Source organism: Tachysurus vachellii, chromosome 1 (genome assembly GCF_030014155.1).
Source record: "Tachysurus vachellii isolate PV-2020 chromosome 1, HZAU_Pvac_v1, whole genome shotgun sequence".
Classification (NCBI taxonomy): Eukaryota; Metazoa; Chordata; class Actinopteri; order Siluriformes; family Bagridae; genus Tachysurus; species Tachysurus vachellii.
This window is the reverse complement of record NC_083460.1, coordinates 34,642,325-34,655,002: the sequence shown is the minus strand read 5'-3', so window position 1 is coordinate 34,655,002 and position 12,678 is coordinate 34,642,325. Positions and strand designations below refer to the sequence as shown.

General features: G+C 36.2%; 2 protein-coding genes and 1 long non-coding RNA gene across 3 annotated transcripts; all 3 read right to left on the bottom strand.

Moving 5' to 3' along the window:
• Window positions 1–2,622: 2,622 nt before the first annotated feature.
• Window positions 2,623–5,203, bottom strand: LOC132842463 (E3 ubiquitin-protein ligase TRIM39-like). The gene is made up of 4 exons (XM_060865145.1): window positions 5,153–5,203; window positions 4,894–5,056; window positions 4,707–4,742; window positions 2,623–3,202 (listed from the first exon to the last, which is right to left on the bottom strand). Exons 2-4 carry the CDS (start codon window positions 5,042–5,044, stop codon window positions 2,655–2,657), a joined length of 735 nt encoding a protein of 244 aa, XP_060721128.1. The 5' UTR covers window positions 5,045–5,056; window positions 5,153–5,203; the 3' UTR covers window positions 2,623–2,654.
• Window positions 5,204–5,207: 4 nt separating this feature from the next.
• Window positions 5,208–9,350, bottom strand: LOC132854536 (uncharacterized). The gene is made up of 4 exons (XM_060883052.1): window positions 9,169–9,350; window positions 8,877–9,052; window positions 8,429–8,738; window positions 5,208–5,794 (listed from the first exon to the last, which is right to left on the bottom strand). The coding sequence occupies exons 1-4, from the start codon at window positions 9,332–9,334 to the stop codon at window positions 5,208–5,210; spliced, it is 1,239 nt and encodes a 412-aa protein (XP_060739035.1). The 5' UTR covers window positions 9,335–9,350.
• Window positions 9,351–11,110: 1,760 nt separating this feature from the next.
• On the bottom strand, window positions 11,111–12,237 carry LOC132842462 (uncharacterized). Its single transcript, XR_009648030.1, has 3 exons — window positions 12,120–12,237; window positions 11,371–12,002; window positions 11,111–11,269 (listed from the first exon to the last, which is right to left on the bottom strand). It is a non-coding gene; the product is annotated as an uncharacterized LOC132842462 (long non-coding RNA).
• Between the last annotated feature and the right edge of the window lie 441 nt (window positions 12,238–12,678).

The following is a 12,678-nucleotide window of genomic DNA, read 5'->3' as shown; positions in this document are numbered from 1 at the left end:
GATCGCTCTCCTCACACCTCTCCTCAATGAGCCGGTCAATTTGACACCTCATTCATGGGTCTAGGACAAAAGCTGCAGGACAAGTTACGCGCCGAAGTTTTGTCCGGAAGAGTTTGCAGGATAGTAAGAATGTTGCTTTGCAAGCACCATTAATAACTAGAACGTACATTTCCTGAAGAAAATGTGAATGGTGCTTGCACATGGCAAATTCCCCTCATTGTTCTGAATGTTTTGATATGTCACTTGTCCATGTTGTAAGAAGTTTTTTGATTTTGCATATTTTGGGGGCGGGGCTGCGGCACAACCGAAGGCCAGTTGGTACACCAATTTAAAAGTTTGTTCAGAGTATCACCCTAAAGCAGCTGGCCGAGTTTGGTGTAGATAGTTCAAAAGCTTGCAGAGTTATATGGTATAATGGGAGTCTATGGGGAAAAAAGGCCACTTTGAGACCGGTACCGGAAGTACCGGTACTTGGATCGCTTATAAAAATCATAGCACACCTCTCCTCAATGAGCCGGTCGATTTGACATATCATTCATGGGTCTAGGACAAAAGCTGTGGGACAAGTTACAGGCCAAAGTTTTGTCCGGCACAATAGTAGTAATGTTGCTTTGCAAGCACCATTAATAATAATAATAATAATAATAATAATAATAATAAATTTATATTTAAGTTAACCCGAAAGCAGATGATGTTCTTACAAATAAAAAAAAATGTTTAACGATGAATATTTTATTTACTAATATTTATATGCAGATTTGTTTCTATGGTAAATAACATAGATCATGGTGCATTTTGTATCAAACCACGCAATTTTTAGATGAGAAAAATATTAAAAATATATAAATGTAATGTGATGTGTTTCTTATTACCCAGGTGTGTCCTGTTAGATTGATCATTTAAATAATAAATAGTTCTGAACATCTACACTTGGTTTTAGTCTCCAGTTTTACTTGTGAATACAGAATGTGTTGTTAAAAAGGAAAAACCTGCATGAAGATCAGAGAGCTGTCTATGGGAGAAAAGCCTCTGTTCTGTATAGCAACACTGTTATCATGGAGTGTAAAATCTCTTACATTTACATTCATCACTGTATAATCATTCCCAATGTGACATTTGGTTTGAAGCTCTAGTGCAGAGACATTATTGATGATAACTAACCGGAAGTAAACATTACACTAACTACCTTTATTCTTACTTTTCTTTTTTAAATTTTCTTATGTAATGAGAAGTTTCGAGTGCCTGTGTTCAAGAGTTTAAAAGATTTTAGAGAGATTTTTAGAGATTCACATTTTAAAATTCAGATAAAAAAAAATCAAGTCAATAATCAAATATATTTTTTCAGTGTTCACAAATTCAGATTCAGTATTTCAGCTTTTCAACATAGTAAAGTGAAGTTTATCGTCCAGGTTTCTCAGTGCTAGGTAAAGACAATCGAGCCTGGAGCATGTTGTACTGTTTTGTGTTCCCTGATATTAAATACGCCCCCAAAGGTTAGAACCCAATTTCCACTGTTCTTTCCCCTTCTGTAAATGTCTCAAGACACGTTGTAATGACTGTTGTTGTTGCTTACATAAATTCATGTTGTTTAAGTTCATGTAGATATAAAAATATAGTTAAAATGTAATGTTCCTGTGGGTCAGAGAAGATGCAATATGGATGTGAACAAGCTGTGACATGCGGCTTCTTAAAAACTTATAAACTCTGTATATGGTCCAAGAGACGCACACAGTGTTTGTTTCTTTCTTTGTTGTTTGGTATTCAGAATGAGAGAGAGAGAGAGAGAGAGAGAGAGAGCACAAAGTAAAATTGCACAAGACATCTGTATGGTTGGTGGCTGTTATTTATTGGATCAGTGCAGCTATACCTTCACTGTTCAGCTTTATGATTGGATTAAATTCAGCTTCACTTGTAGAAATGAAAGATTGTAGATGTTAATAAAACATTGTGTGGAAATAATGAATGATTCTGACAGAATGATTTGTTACACCATGTATGTGGAAAAGTGATGAGTATAAAACTCTGTCTATCAGAGGGGAATGTTGTTGTTTTGCTGGACAAAGAAGGCTGAGAGATTTATAATCATACAGATAAAAAGAATTTAAAAACATACAGTTACATCCATATGAAACATTTCACTGACCACTTACATTATGTTAGTGATATTACTGTAGATAGCACTTACATTGTGAATATTATTGAAGCTCTCTCTGCTGTCCATCCTTTTAGAAATTTGCTTATTAGTGCTGATAAAGAGATTTTAACCTGAGATTTTTATTTCTAAATAAAATATGAATCTGATTGTGTTTGTGTTTGATGAAGTTTTAAAGAGAAACAAAGTTTTGTTTGTTTTTATCTACAGACATCAGCAGCTGAACTTTATACAATTTTTGATCAAATTAAATTTTGCAGTAAAACTCAGAGTAAACTGTAAATGATCTTTATTTATATGTGATTTGTAATGACAAAGTTCCACAGTCATAATGTCCCATAATCATAACAAGCAGACTGTAGGATTACAATCAAAACCAGGTATTAAAATAATATGTACAGCATTTTAAAAGGATATATGTATTTCTAAAATTCACAAAATAGGAAATTATTTATTTTTATTCTCAACATTTAATATCTGATTGATTTTGTTTGGTGAAAACTCATTCGGTTTTAAATACAGGAGAGATGATCAGTGGTGCTGAATTTTTACCTCCTTCATTTAAATAAGGACTGAAGAATGGATAGAGTTTCTCAGTGAAAGACTGACCAGTGAAAGAGTAGATATGTGATCTGGACTTCACATCATAAAAGGAGACCAGACCCTCCTCATAATCCACAAACACCCCCACCACCTCCACCTTCTCTCTCAGTGTGAGGGGGGTATAGGGACTAGTACAAGCAGCATACTGATTCTCGTTCCTCAAGTTCACAGTCCAGAATCCATTCTGAGGAGTCGGTGTAATCTTCCCCTTCTTGTTAATGTTCTCTCTCACGACTCCTAATGACCAGCCAGTTTTCCCTCTGACCTGCACCTCATAATAAAATCTCCCCGAGGAGAAACTCTGATTTCCCAGAACACAGATACACTGATTAAACCTCTGTGGTGTATCAGGGAGATTCTGTCTTTTGTCTCCATGTGTCACTTGTTTTCCATCAGCAGACAGGATGAGATATGGATGAGCTGTATCAGGATCCAGAGTCACATCCACTGAGAGAAACACAATGTGTGATATGAGTAAACAGGTAAAAAATATTAAATCATCATCCAGTGGATCATATTCATTATCGATTTATAAAAGGATTTGTAGAAGATTTTTTAAAAGCTCTCTTTAAAAATGAAATTCCCATCATTTTATCTAGCATTCAATCAATCTACTGATTCAGTCCATCCATTCATGTCTAATCTAGCTGTTGTCCACAAGCATTTATTATTGTTTCATTAAAAATATTATATGTCCAAATGAAGGCAGTCTGTAACTGATTAAAACATGTAAACATCATTTATTTATTTATTTGTTTGTTATTTGGTGTTATTTTTTGGGGGCACTGGTAGTTAAAGTGGTTAAGTCTCTGTGTTGATGATCAGGATTGGGTTTAAAGGTGCCCCTGCTGGGCCCCTGAGAAAAAAGCCCTCTGCTCCAGAGGTGCTGCTTCTACTTATAGTGAGATTTTAACATTTTACTATGTATATGATGAAGACAGAGGAGAATCTACACCTCTGGTTTCTGCCCCTAGGACACCAGTGGATTTTCCTAGAGTCTTTACTTCTGAACTTACTGTAGCTTTGTTCCAATACATAATGCCTTGTTTCTGTGTTTTGTGAGAATAAAATGACCCATATGAATTCAGTAAAATGTTGATGAACTTGACAGGTATGTATTGTGTTACCTGATAGGATACTGAATAATCACATTTTAAATGTTTCCTCTCAGGTTTTTTAGTTATTTGTTTGTTTACTTGTTTGTTTTGTAGAGTTTTACACTAAAAGCTAGACGTTTGGGTAAATGATGAAGATTGAAGAAATCATAAATCACACCACCATAAGCACACACACACACACACACACACACACACACACACACACAGACACACACACACACACACACACACACACACACACACACACACACACACACACACACACACACACACACACACACACACACACACAGCACATTCCCAAACACACTCTCTCTCTGTACTAAATGAAGCTCTCTCAGTTATTGATAGTCAGTTAGTGTTAGTGTAAAAAATATATTTTTGTAGAATACATTCATGACTTTTATGTTCAAGCTTATTTGTAAATGACAGAAACACTGCATGGTGTAAAAACTCTTTTCTAACTGCATCACTTTAAAACTCTCACCTTTTGGACAACATAAAGATTACCTTTACCACTGATAGTCAAAGAAATCCATCTTTTATCATGCAGTTAAAAAAGGTATAAAGTTAATCTCTGTACAAACATACAGGTTTCCTGCATTATTTTATTAGTGAAATGTAAGAAGATGATCAGTGTTTCTAAAGTAGAAAAGGGTTTAAGGGCTTTAGTGCCTGAAAGTAATAATTAGCTATAGTGAGGAGGATAATGAAACAATTTAATACTCCTTTTATCTGGAAAGATCTAGAGATGAAAATAAGTCTGATGATGCAGTGGTGTAATGCTGATATGTACATTTTAATATGAGAGGAATTCAGAAAGCTCACTGTACCTGCATACTGCTGAATCCTCTTCAGTTCTGTGGAAACTAATTACAACAAAACATCACTGTCATTAGATTTCAGATCAGTTATTGGTTGATTTCATTTAGGTTTTTCAAAACATTTATCTAAAACATCTACTTTAGTCTATTATTAGACTTTTTTTAATCAAATCTAAAGTACAAAATAATTTCTCACCTGTTTCCTTTAACTTGTCATTGAGTGATTTAGTGAGTTTCTCATTCAGAGTCTGCTGAAGCTGAGACAGAGCTGTCCTCACAGTGTCCACACTCACATCAGTGTTAATGCTGATCTCAGTCCAGTTCTTGGTGTGTGGAAGGCTGCACATGGAGGAGTAAATCTACAGTAGAGCAGGAAAGAGGAGAAATCCCTCAGCATGGTTAGTGTTGTTCTGTGATGTTCTGCATTGTCAGTGAGCAGAGAGAGGAACACTGACCTGTAGGAGGTGGAGATGCTCCTCAGTGTGTGAGAGCTGCTCCAGCTCAGTGTCTCTACTCTGGAAGTTTATCAGCATTTCTCACCTTCCTCTTTCTGCTCTCCTCCTCTATAGGAACAGTGTTGTGATTCTTGTGTTTTGTCTCAATACAGAACTGACACATACACGTCTGATCATCTCTACAGAACAGCTCCAGAGCTCTCTCATGTTTCTGGCATATGTTGGCCGCCAGGTTCTCCACAGGGTTTAATAGTTTGTGTTTCTTAAGTTTGGGCATTTTATTATGAAACTCTAAATGGGTTTTACACAAACTAGCACAACAATCCAGACAGGATTTCAGGGCCTTCAGCTTCTCTCCACTGCAGGCATCACAAAGAACCTCAGGTTTGTCAGAACCACTTTTCTTCTTGAAGTAATCTGCAACCTTTCTCAGTGTTATATTAATCTTCAGTTTAGTTCTCTTGGAGAGTATCTGGTTACATAATGGACAGTGACAGAGTTGATTCTTGTCCCAGCACTGTATAATGCAGCTCTTACAGAGGTTGTGACCACATGGAGTGGGGACTAGATCAGTGAGCACATCCACACAGATCGAACACAGCAGCTGATCTTTAGACAGGAGACTGCTGGAGTCATGAGAAACTAGAAAAGAAAATGTCACACATTGTTGATAAACGGTGTAAATAGAGTAAACTGCATCTGTAGTTTAGTTGTGAAAATCACAGACCAGAATGTCTACAAGTTTTCCTAAACTGTGTAAAGGCACTTGTTGGGGTGTCAGTTACTGTTAGTGTAAAAATGCACCCGATTCAAATGTTATCATTGATTGAACATTTGATAGATGATAACAACATTCTGAGCCTTCCAGTAGCCACAACATACCCCAACTGGACCGTATCGATGGTCTCATTAACCACTGATAACATCCATTCAATAGTAGGATAACATTCGAAGCGGGTGTTGTACTGTATTTAGTCCACAGGTTGTAAATGATAAGTAGCCTATTGTTTCATCTTTTATCAATGGTTCAGTAGGGTTGGGTGTTGGCAAGGACCTCACCATACTTTTACAGAATACGTACAATACAGTGAGTCACAGTACAATTTCATTTTATGATTAGATACTTCACATAACTTTCACTTCTTTTTCGCAGTCTTGCTGTCACTGAGAGGTATTTGGCAAAATGGATATTGAAAAGTTGGTTTACTGTATGTCAGAGCAGAAGTGATACTTGTAGATACTGTACTTTGATATACAGTTGAACAGTACAATTTAATTTTTAAACTTTAAATATAATGGTTGCTATGAACGATGATGAGGATGATGATGTTATATGTATCTGCTTTATCAAAGTTATTTTTCTCCATCATACAGATAAAAGTTGTAGCAACTTTTACCACATTTAATGTTATGAAATGAACCGTCATGACAGAAATATATATTTATATATGAATTGAAAGTAATACAAAAAATTTGAGACCAGAAAGCAGAAATCATGAGTTAAAAAAAAACCTCAGAAATCATGAGTAAAAAAACTCAGAAATCATGAGTTAAAAAACTGGCTATGCTCAGTTGTAAGGAATGTTTTGGAATGATTAAGTAATTTCACATTATGTGTCATTTTGTGTTAAAATTAATCAGTGACAACCCAAGTAACACAAAATGTGGTGTTCCATTAATAACACAGAGATGCATTTAGTGTGTTGTTCCCAAAATAACACTGATTGTGTTGTTTTAACACATCTGTTTTTAGAGTGTAGTTATTACTCTACAGTATGCTGTAGCATTTATTTACTATAAATTACTTTAGTACTTTTTTATGTGGGCAGAATTTTTATGACCGGACACACCCGATCCATAGACATTCACGGTATAGTTTGCATACTGCTCAGGCCTGTCTTTGTGCTTAGAAACCTGGACAAGAAGGAACATTAAACAATACATACTGTAGGCTTCATATACTGGATTTGGCACACCTAGCTGAAGCATTTACATTCTCACAGTGACAGGTTTTGGAAGGAGGGAAATGGTACTCTAATGGATAAACTAAATAGGCCTGTTTGCCATTTTTAGTAGAGCTCAAAAGAAAACATTTTAACAGAAATAAATAGGCTACAGAAGATGCAAAAGATAATGTATAATGTTTGCTAATCTAGGTTTTGGCAACCAACAGGCCTAATAGTCATCTACTACAAGTAGCCAACAATCGGAGATGACTACCCATCAGACCATGGTCTTGTTTATTAATGGTATGTTTTTAATTATCATAGCAGCATTAACATACATAGATATGCATAGCCTATGCATATAAGCCCAAACAGAAATGGACCACTGACCAGGTATTCCTCAAGGTGTGGGGTCTGTTTACACAGCCAGAAACAAACAAACAAACAAAAAGCTTTATTTTATCTAACCCTATTGAGCCTTCAAAGTGCTCTCTGAAACTACACCTGAGATGGCTTGTGTACGTTGAAATGAGAACATGAAAAGTTTGTTGTAGAGCTAAGCCAAATACATCGTTAGAAAGGTCTTGACCTGGAGAATAACATTATGTCAGTATGAAGAATCTACATGGCTCCTGCTTTGAAATACTGACCTTTGAAACATCACCTTGGTGCATTTTTGAAGGCTTATAATTAGGCAACAAAAGGGGCTACAGACATGGGACCAACTGTTAATGAGAGCTCTTGACCTCAGTTATCATGTCAATACAGTCAACAACTTGGGACACTGTCAAATATGTTTAAAATTAATTTCATCCTATTTAACAATTAAATATTTAAAATCTGATTGCATAAATGTGTTTACAATCCCCTAAACTCCTCACTGTACTTTCAACTCACTATTTACGAGCTCCAATTACAAGAAAAACACAAATGTTTTAAAAAAGTACAATTACCTACAGGTGCGCAATGCAGCTTGACAAAAAAAAAAAGCAAACTACCAAAATTGTAGTTTTTCTGGTTTGCAAAATAGGGCTGTTAAAACATTTATCTACTGAATATATCAACATCTGGTTCAGTCAAACTATTAATTATACTGCATCTAGATGATCTACGTTAAGCAAATGTAAATAAGTTGTTTTTTTAAGATATTTTAGCCGAAACAGTGTTTTTGGCTAGATGGGATACAGCTACGCGATTTAGGGTTAGGTTTGGGGTAGAATTCGGATAGAAACATCGGTTCTGGCTAGATGGTTTCAGTGATAGCAGGGTCAATAGCAACCACCATAGCAACGAACTATATAAAACTAAATGTAATATAAATTCACTGAACAAAGAATGTAAAAATAAAAGTGGGGGTTGTCTGCAGGAACAATGTCTGGTACATGTGGGTGAAACATCACAATGGCTTGATGTCGTTTTCTTTCCAGCTGTTGGAGACGTTGAATGAGAGCAGCTTTTGCACCAGGCTGCTCAGTGTCTTTGATGGCAGAGCACAGAAAGGCATGCTGCTGATGGAGGTGTTCAGGTACACTTCTCATTTCCTGATAAAGCATGCGCTTTTCCATAGCTGCCCGAGTCTTCATATGTAAGGCATCAATCCCTCGCCTTTTTAGACTCCTCGAAACATCATCTTCTTCAATCTAGGAGAAGACAAAAGAAAACAAAGTGCTATGTCATGTTACCAGGTGGTTTCTAATATGATTGGCAGGTAGTTAGTTTGTCAGATGGTTACTAGAGTGACTGCTGTGTGGTTATTAGGGTTAAGTAACTATACTTACAGTGTCATCAGAGCAGAAGTAGACATACCAAGAAGGATCACATGCTTCTTGAAAATCAATCGCAGGGAAGATGCTCATCTGCGGGGGCCATTGAATGCTGTTGTATTCTTTTATTGCCTGTCTCAGTCTCTTGCTGGAGCTGGCTACCTGCTTAGAGAGCCTAATGCCCTGCCCATCTGAAGCAAAGTTAGGAAACACGCATGCAGAAAAATGAATGTATTCGTTTGCATTATAGTCCTTTTTAAGTTGAAACTTAATGTCTTATTGTATCTATTTATCCACAGCACTTTACCTGGATATTTTCTTTTCAGGTGGAGGAGGACTGCTCTCTCCCTTGATTCAGTTCTAGCCTTGCAGATCAGTTGGCCTCTGAGCTCACGTTCCACATCTTTAAGGGTAGACTGGAAGTCTGAATCAGACTCTTGCCATCTTCTCCTAATGCGGTGTTTTTTCTCCATGTTCAGCAGAGAGTCCTCAATTATACAATGGAAAGCAAATAATTATTATTAAATGTTATGTACACACTTGACAGACAGATTACTGCTTACTTATTCTGTTTCACCCTCCTTAATTTCATGTAACTTCTTCACATAGCTTACAGGATTATATTTTATTACTGTACACGGAAAGGTATGTATAACATTTGCAATGTTATTTTTTAATAACATGCATGACCTTCTTACAGTATTCAAGACATTAACTTCAGTTCCTTACTTATTGGTTTCTGTTGGGCTAGCTTCATCTCCCCTTTTTTCCATCTCTCCATGTCTCCTTCAGAAACCATCACTACACAACAAAAATAACAGAAACCAAGATGTCAATCCTACACACTTTTGTGCAAAATGCACTTGTAAATGGAATGTAAAATTCTCCCATCTTCAACTATTGTTAAATGCGCTGCTGGTGTTATGGGACTTTAATGGTGCATAATTAAAATCCCTGCACTCTCACAGCAGCAGAGAGGTATACTGTATGTAATGTAAGTGGAGTGCAATGCCTTCACCCTGACCATTCAGACAAGGCCCGGAGCAGGAGAGGGCCTTAGGGGTCAGCTTATGTTATTTTATCTTAAATTAATAAAAATAGCAAAGCTGTTAATTTTATTACTTTATATTCATGTAATTATTATAAAAAAATAGATGGTAATCTGCATAAAATTAAACAAAGGAAACTAAATTGGTTATAACAATCCTCTGCTTATAGTGATTAGTTTGACCCAGACAGATTTGAGATAAGCGGTTTCCACTGGATTGTCCTACACATTGTATCTCTGAAACAAGTTTAGACAAACACCAGGTTAGAAAAAAGTTAGATTAAAAATTATTTTTAGGTATTTCTAGCTAATTTCAGCTTTTGTGAATAGAAATGTTAGGAGTGGAGTAACTGCCATACAACATGCACATGGTTATCCTTATATTATCTCATCCAATACTATAAAGAAACAGAGTGAAATTAATGCAGCAAAAAGAGAGAAACGAAATAAAAGACAACAAAGACAGAGAGCAAGGAAAAAGGAAGCTGTGGAAAATAAACTAAAAGAAATGGGGAAATTGTTATATGACAAAGAAATTAAATATATCTGATTAAAACTGTAAAGAAAAAGATCTAGAAGGAACCTGATTCAACCCAAAGAGGAACAGACACTGTACCCAGACAGTTAGATCAAGACCCATCATCTTGCTGAAAGAAGATTATAGAATTGTTTTAAGTTTTCTTTTCCATTTTATAGAATGATAAGTTTCCTTTACCTTTATATGAATTTATGTAACCATTGTGTGATTAAGAAATTATATAATTTTCATTAGTATGTTTAGATATTAAGACAGAGAGTAACAGTGAAAGCTTAAAAAGAAATCACAAGTTTTGTGTCAGCAGCTTTGTGCCAGCAGAATAAGAACACACAGTCAGCCATGCAACCACTGAGACTTCTCAGGATGTTTTGCAAAAGTATGAGCTCATGAGAGAAGTGACAGGATGCTGACAGAAGCAGAATGACGTTATAAAATCATACTAATAAATAGTATAAATAGGGTTTTAGAACCAGTTATCGGTGTGCATTCACCTGGAGGCAAGAGATGTCGTCAACTCTAATTGTTGATCTTGTGTTTTCAATACTAACCCATGCAAACTAGGACACATCCTTTAGTGGGATTGTGGAAGGGTTTCCTACGCAATCGGAAAACAAGTGTCACTAGAGGACACGTATGTCAGTATAATTACTTCACTTTGCAGTGGATAGACAGGAAAAATGGAGGCCAAACAGGGAGTGAATGATGTGTGTAACATGTCCTGATGTCCCTATGAAGTCATGTGAATTACCTGGCAGGGCAATTTGTGTCCATAAACATGAAATGCTGGTACTGCCAAGGAGATGTTGTGTGGTATGCCCTCCCCTGATTTCTGTTTGAACACAGTATGACATAATTTTGAGTTGATGTGTCAAGGTATTTTCTCAAAACAATAATTCATTTTTACACAGAAAAAAGGTACTTACCTGCAAATGTGAGGCAACAACACAGGCAATGTCATAGACTACTCGCAGGTGTATGTTCTTGTCCTCACATCTTTGAAGTAGCGCATCGATGACACACAGCGGATAGGCTAATCTATTTCAACACAAAAATGTGAATGATAAAACACTTTATACTGAGGAAAAGTTACAAATAATTATACAATCTCCAGCATCACATTCAATACCTAAATACTCAATAAGAACACTCAGAATGATCCAAAACATTTTTCATGTTTTCTTATATTAGTGAATATCATAGAATTGTGGTAAAGTTTACATTTTGTAATATTTTGGAATCTCTAATATACATTCCATGAGGTTTATATTTGGTGACTAAAAAAATTAAATAAAATATGGCTTATGTTAGGGTCATGCTATTTTAGGCATTTTATGAATAGCTAGAATCAAACAGGGGAATTATCATTCTGGAACACTGGGTAAATAGTAAGAGATGTCACTACAATGGCATAGACTTGCCGTTCTCCTTGGCTCATGTTGACAAACATTAGGGGCATTTCATGACGACAGGATGCTCCAAACACTCCTGTAACATCAAGTTTCTTTGCTTGTTGTTGTGTCCTCAACACGTTGCCAGCCTTAAAGTTATTGAAGTCCTAAAGATTTAATGAAAACATTGAATTTATGGAAGGAATAATGGTCTTTTTCCCACAAGTTAAATCTAATATTTTATGGACTCAGTCCTAATAAAGTATTCTGCAACTATGACTAACTTCGTGGGGCTTTGAGCTGTCAAGATGTGATAGCAGGTAGTCCTCCACATCCTTTTCATCAACAAACATGCGGGTTCCATGTAATGGCTCAACCGCACTTGTCCCTGAGCTTTGCTTCCTCACACGGCATCCAATGTCACTATCATATCTCCATCCGCCTAGAAAACAAACAGTTACAGTAAACCTGATTTTGTGCCTGCACCAGGTTTATACACTTATGCTGTTACTGTTTTAGTATAATACTTTAACCATAATTGCATTTTCCATGACCTGATGGCATTGAATTGATATCTGCAAATCAGATAATTTTGTATAATCAAAAAAGAACCATGCTAGAACTAGAACCAACCTTTGGACATGCTGGGCATGTGGTCCCATCATCTAATTATGAGCAAACATCTACCAAACTTCTTTGTGTGATGCCTAAAATGGGCAATGGATTCTCCCACCAGGGCTCTGTGAAGGGTGTTAACCTACGGTATAAGCAGCAGTCAGTGAAAATATTACAGTTTCACATATTATATCTGGTGATGGTGGTTCACTCAGTTGTTATTTTACA

Coding starts and splice junctions, on each gene's coding strand:
- LOC132842463 (XM_060865145.1), bottom strand. CDS start 5,044: ATGTGCAGCCTTCCACACACCAAGAACTGGACTGAGATCAGCATTAAC. Junction 4,743..4,893: donor TGACAAGTTAAAGGAAACAG/GTGAGAAATTAT, acceptor TGTTGTAATTAG/TTTCCACAGAACTGAAGAGG. Junction 3,203..4,706: donor GAGGATTCAGCAGTATGCAG/GTACAGTGAGCT, acceptor TGTTTCTCTCAG/TGGATGTGACTCTGGATCCT.
- LOC132854536 (XM_060883052.1), bottom strand. CDS start 9,334: ATGGAGAAAAAACACCGCATTAGGAGAAGATGGCAAGAGTCTGATTCA. Junction 9,053..9,168: donor CCTGAAAAGAAAATATCCAG/GTAAAGTGCTGT, acceptor ACTTTGCTTCAG/ATGGGCAGGGCATTAGGCTC. Junction 5,795..8,428: donor CTTTTATTTTTACATTCTTT/GTTCAGTGAATT, acceptor TTTCTTTTCTAG/TTTCTCATGACTCCAGCAGT.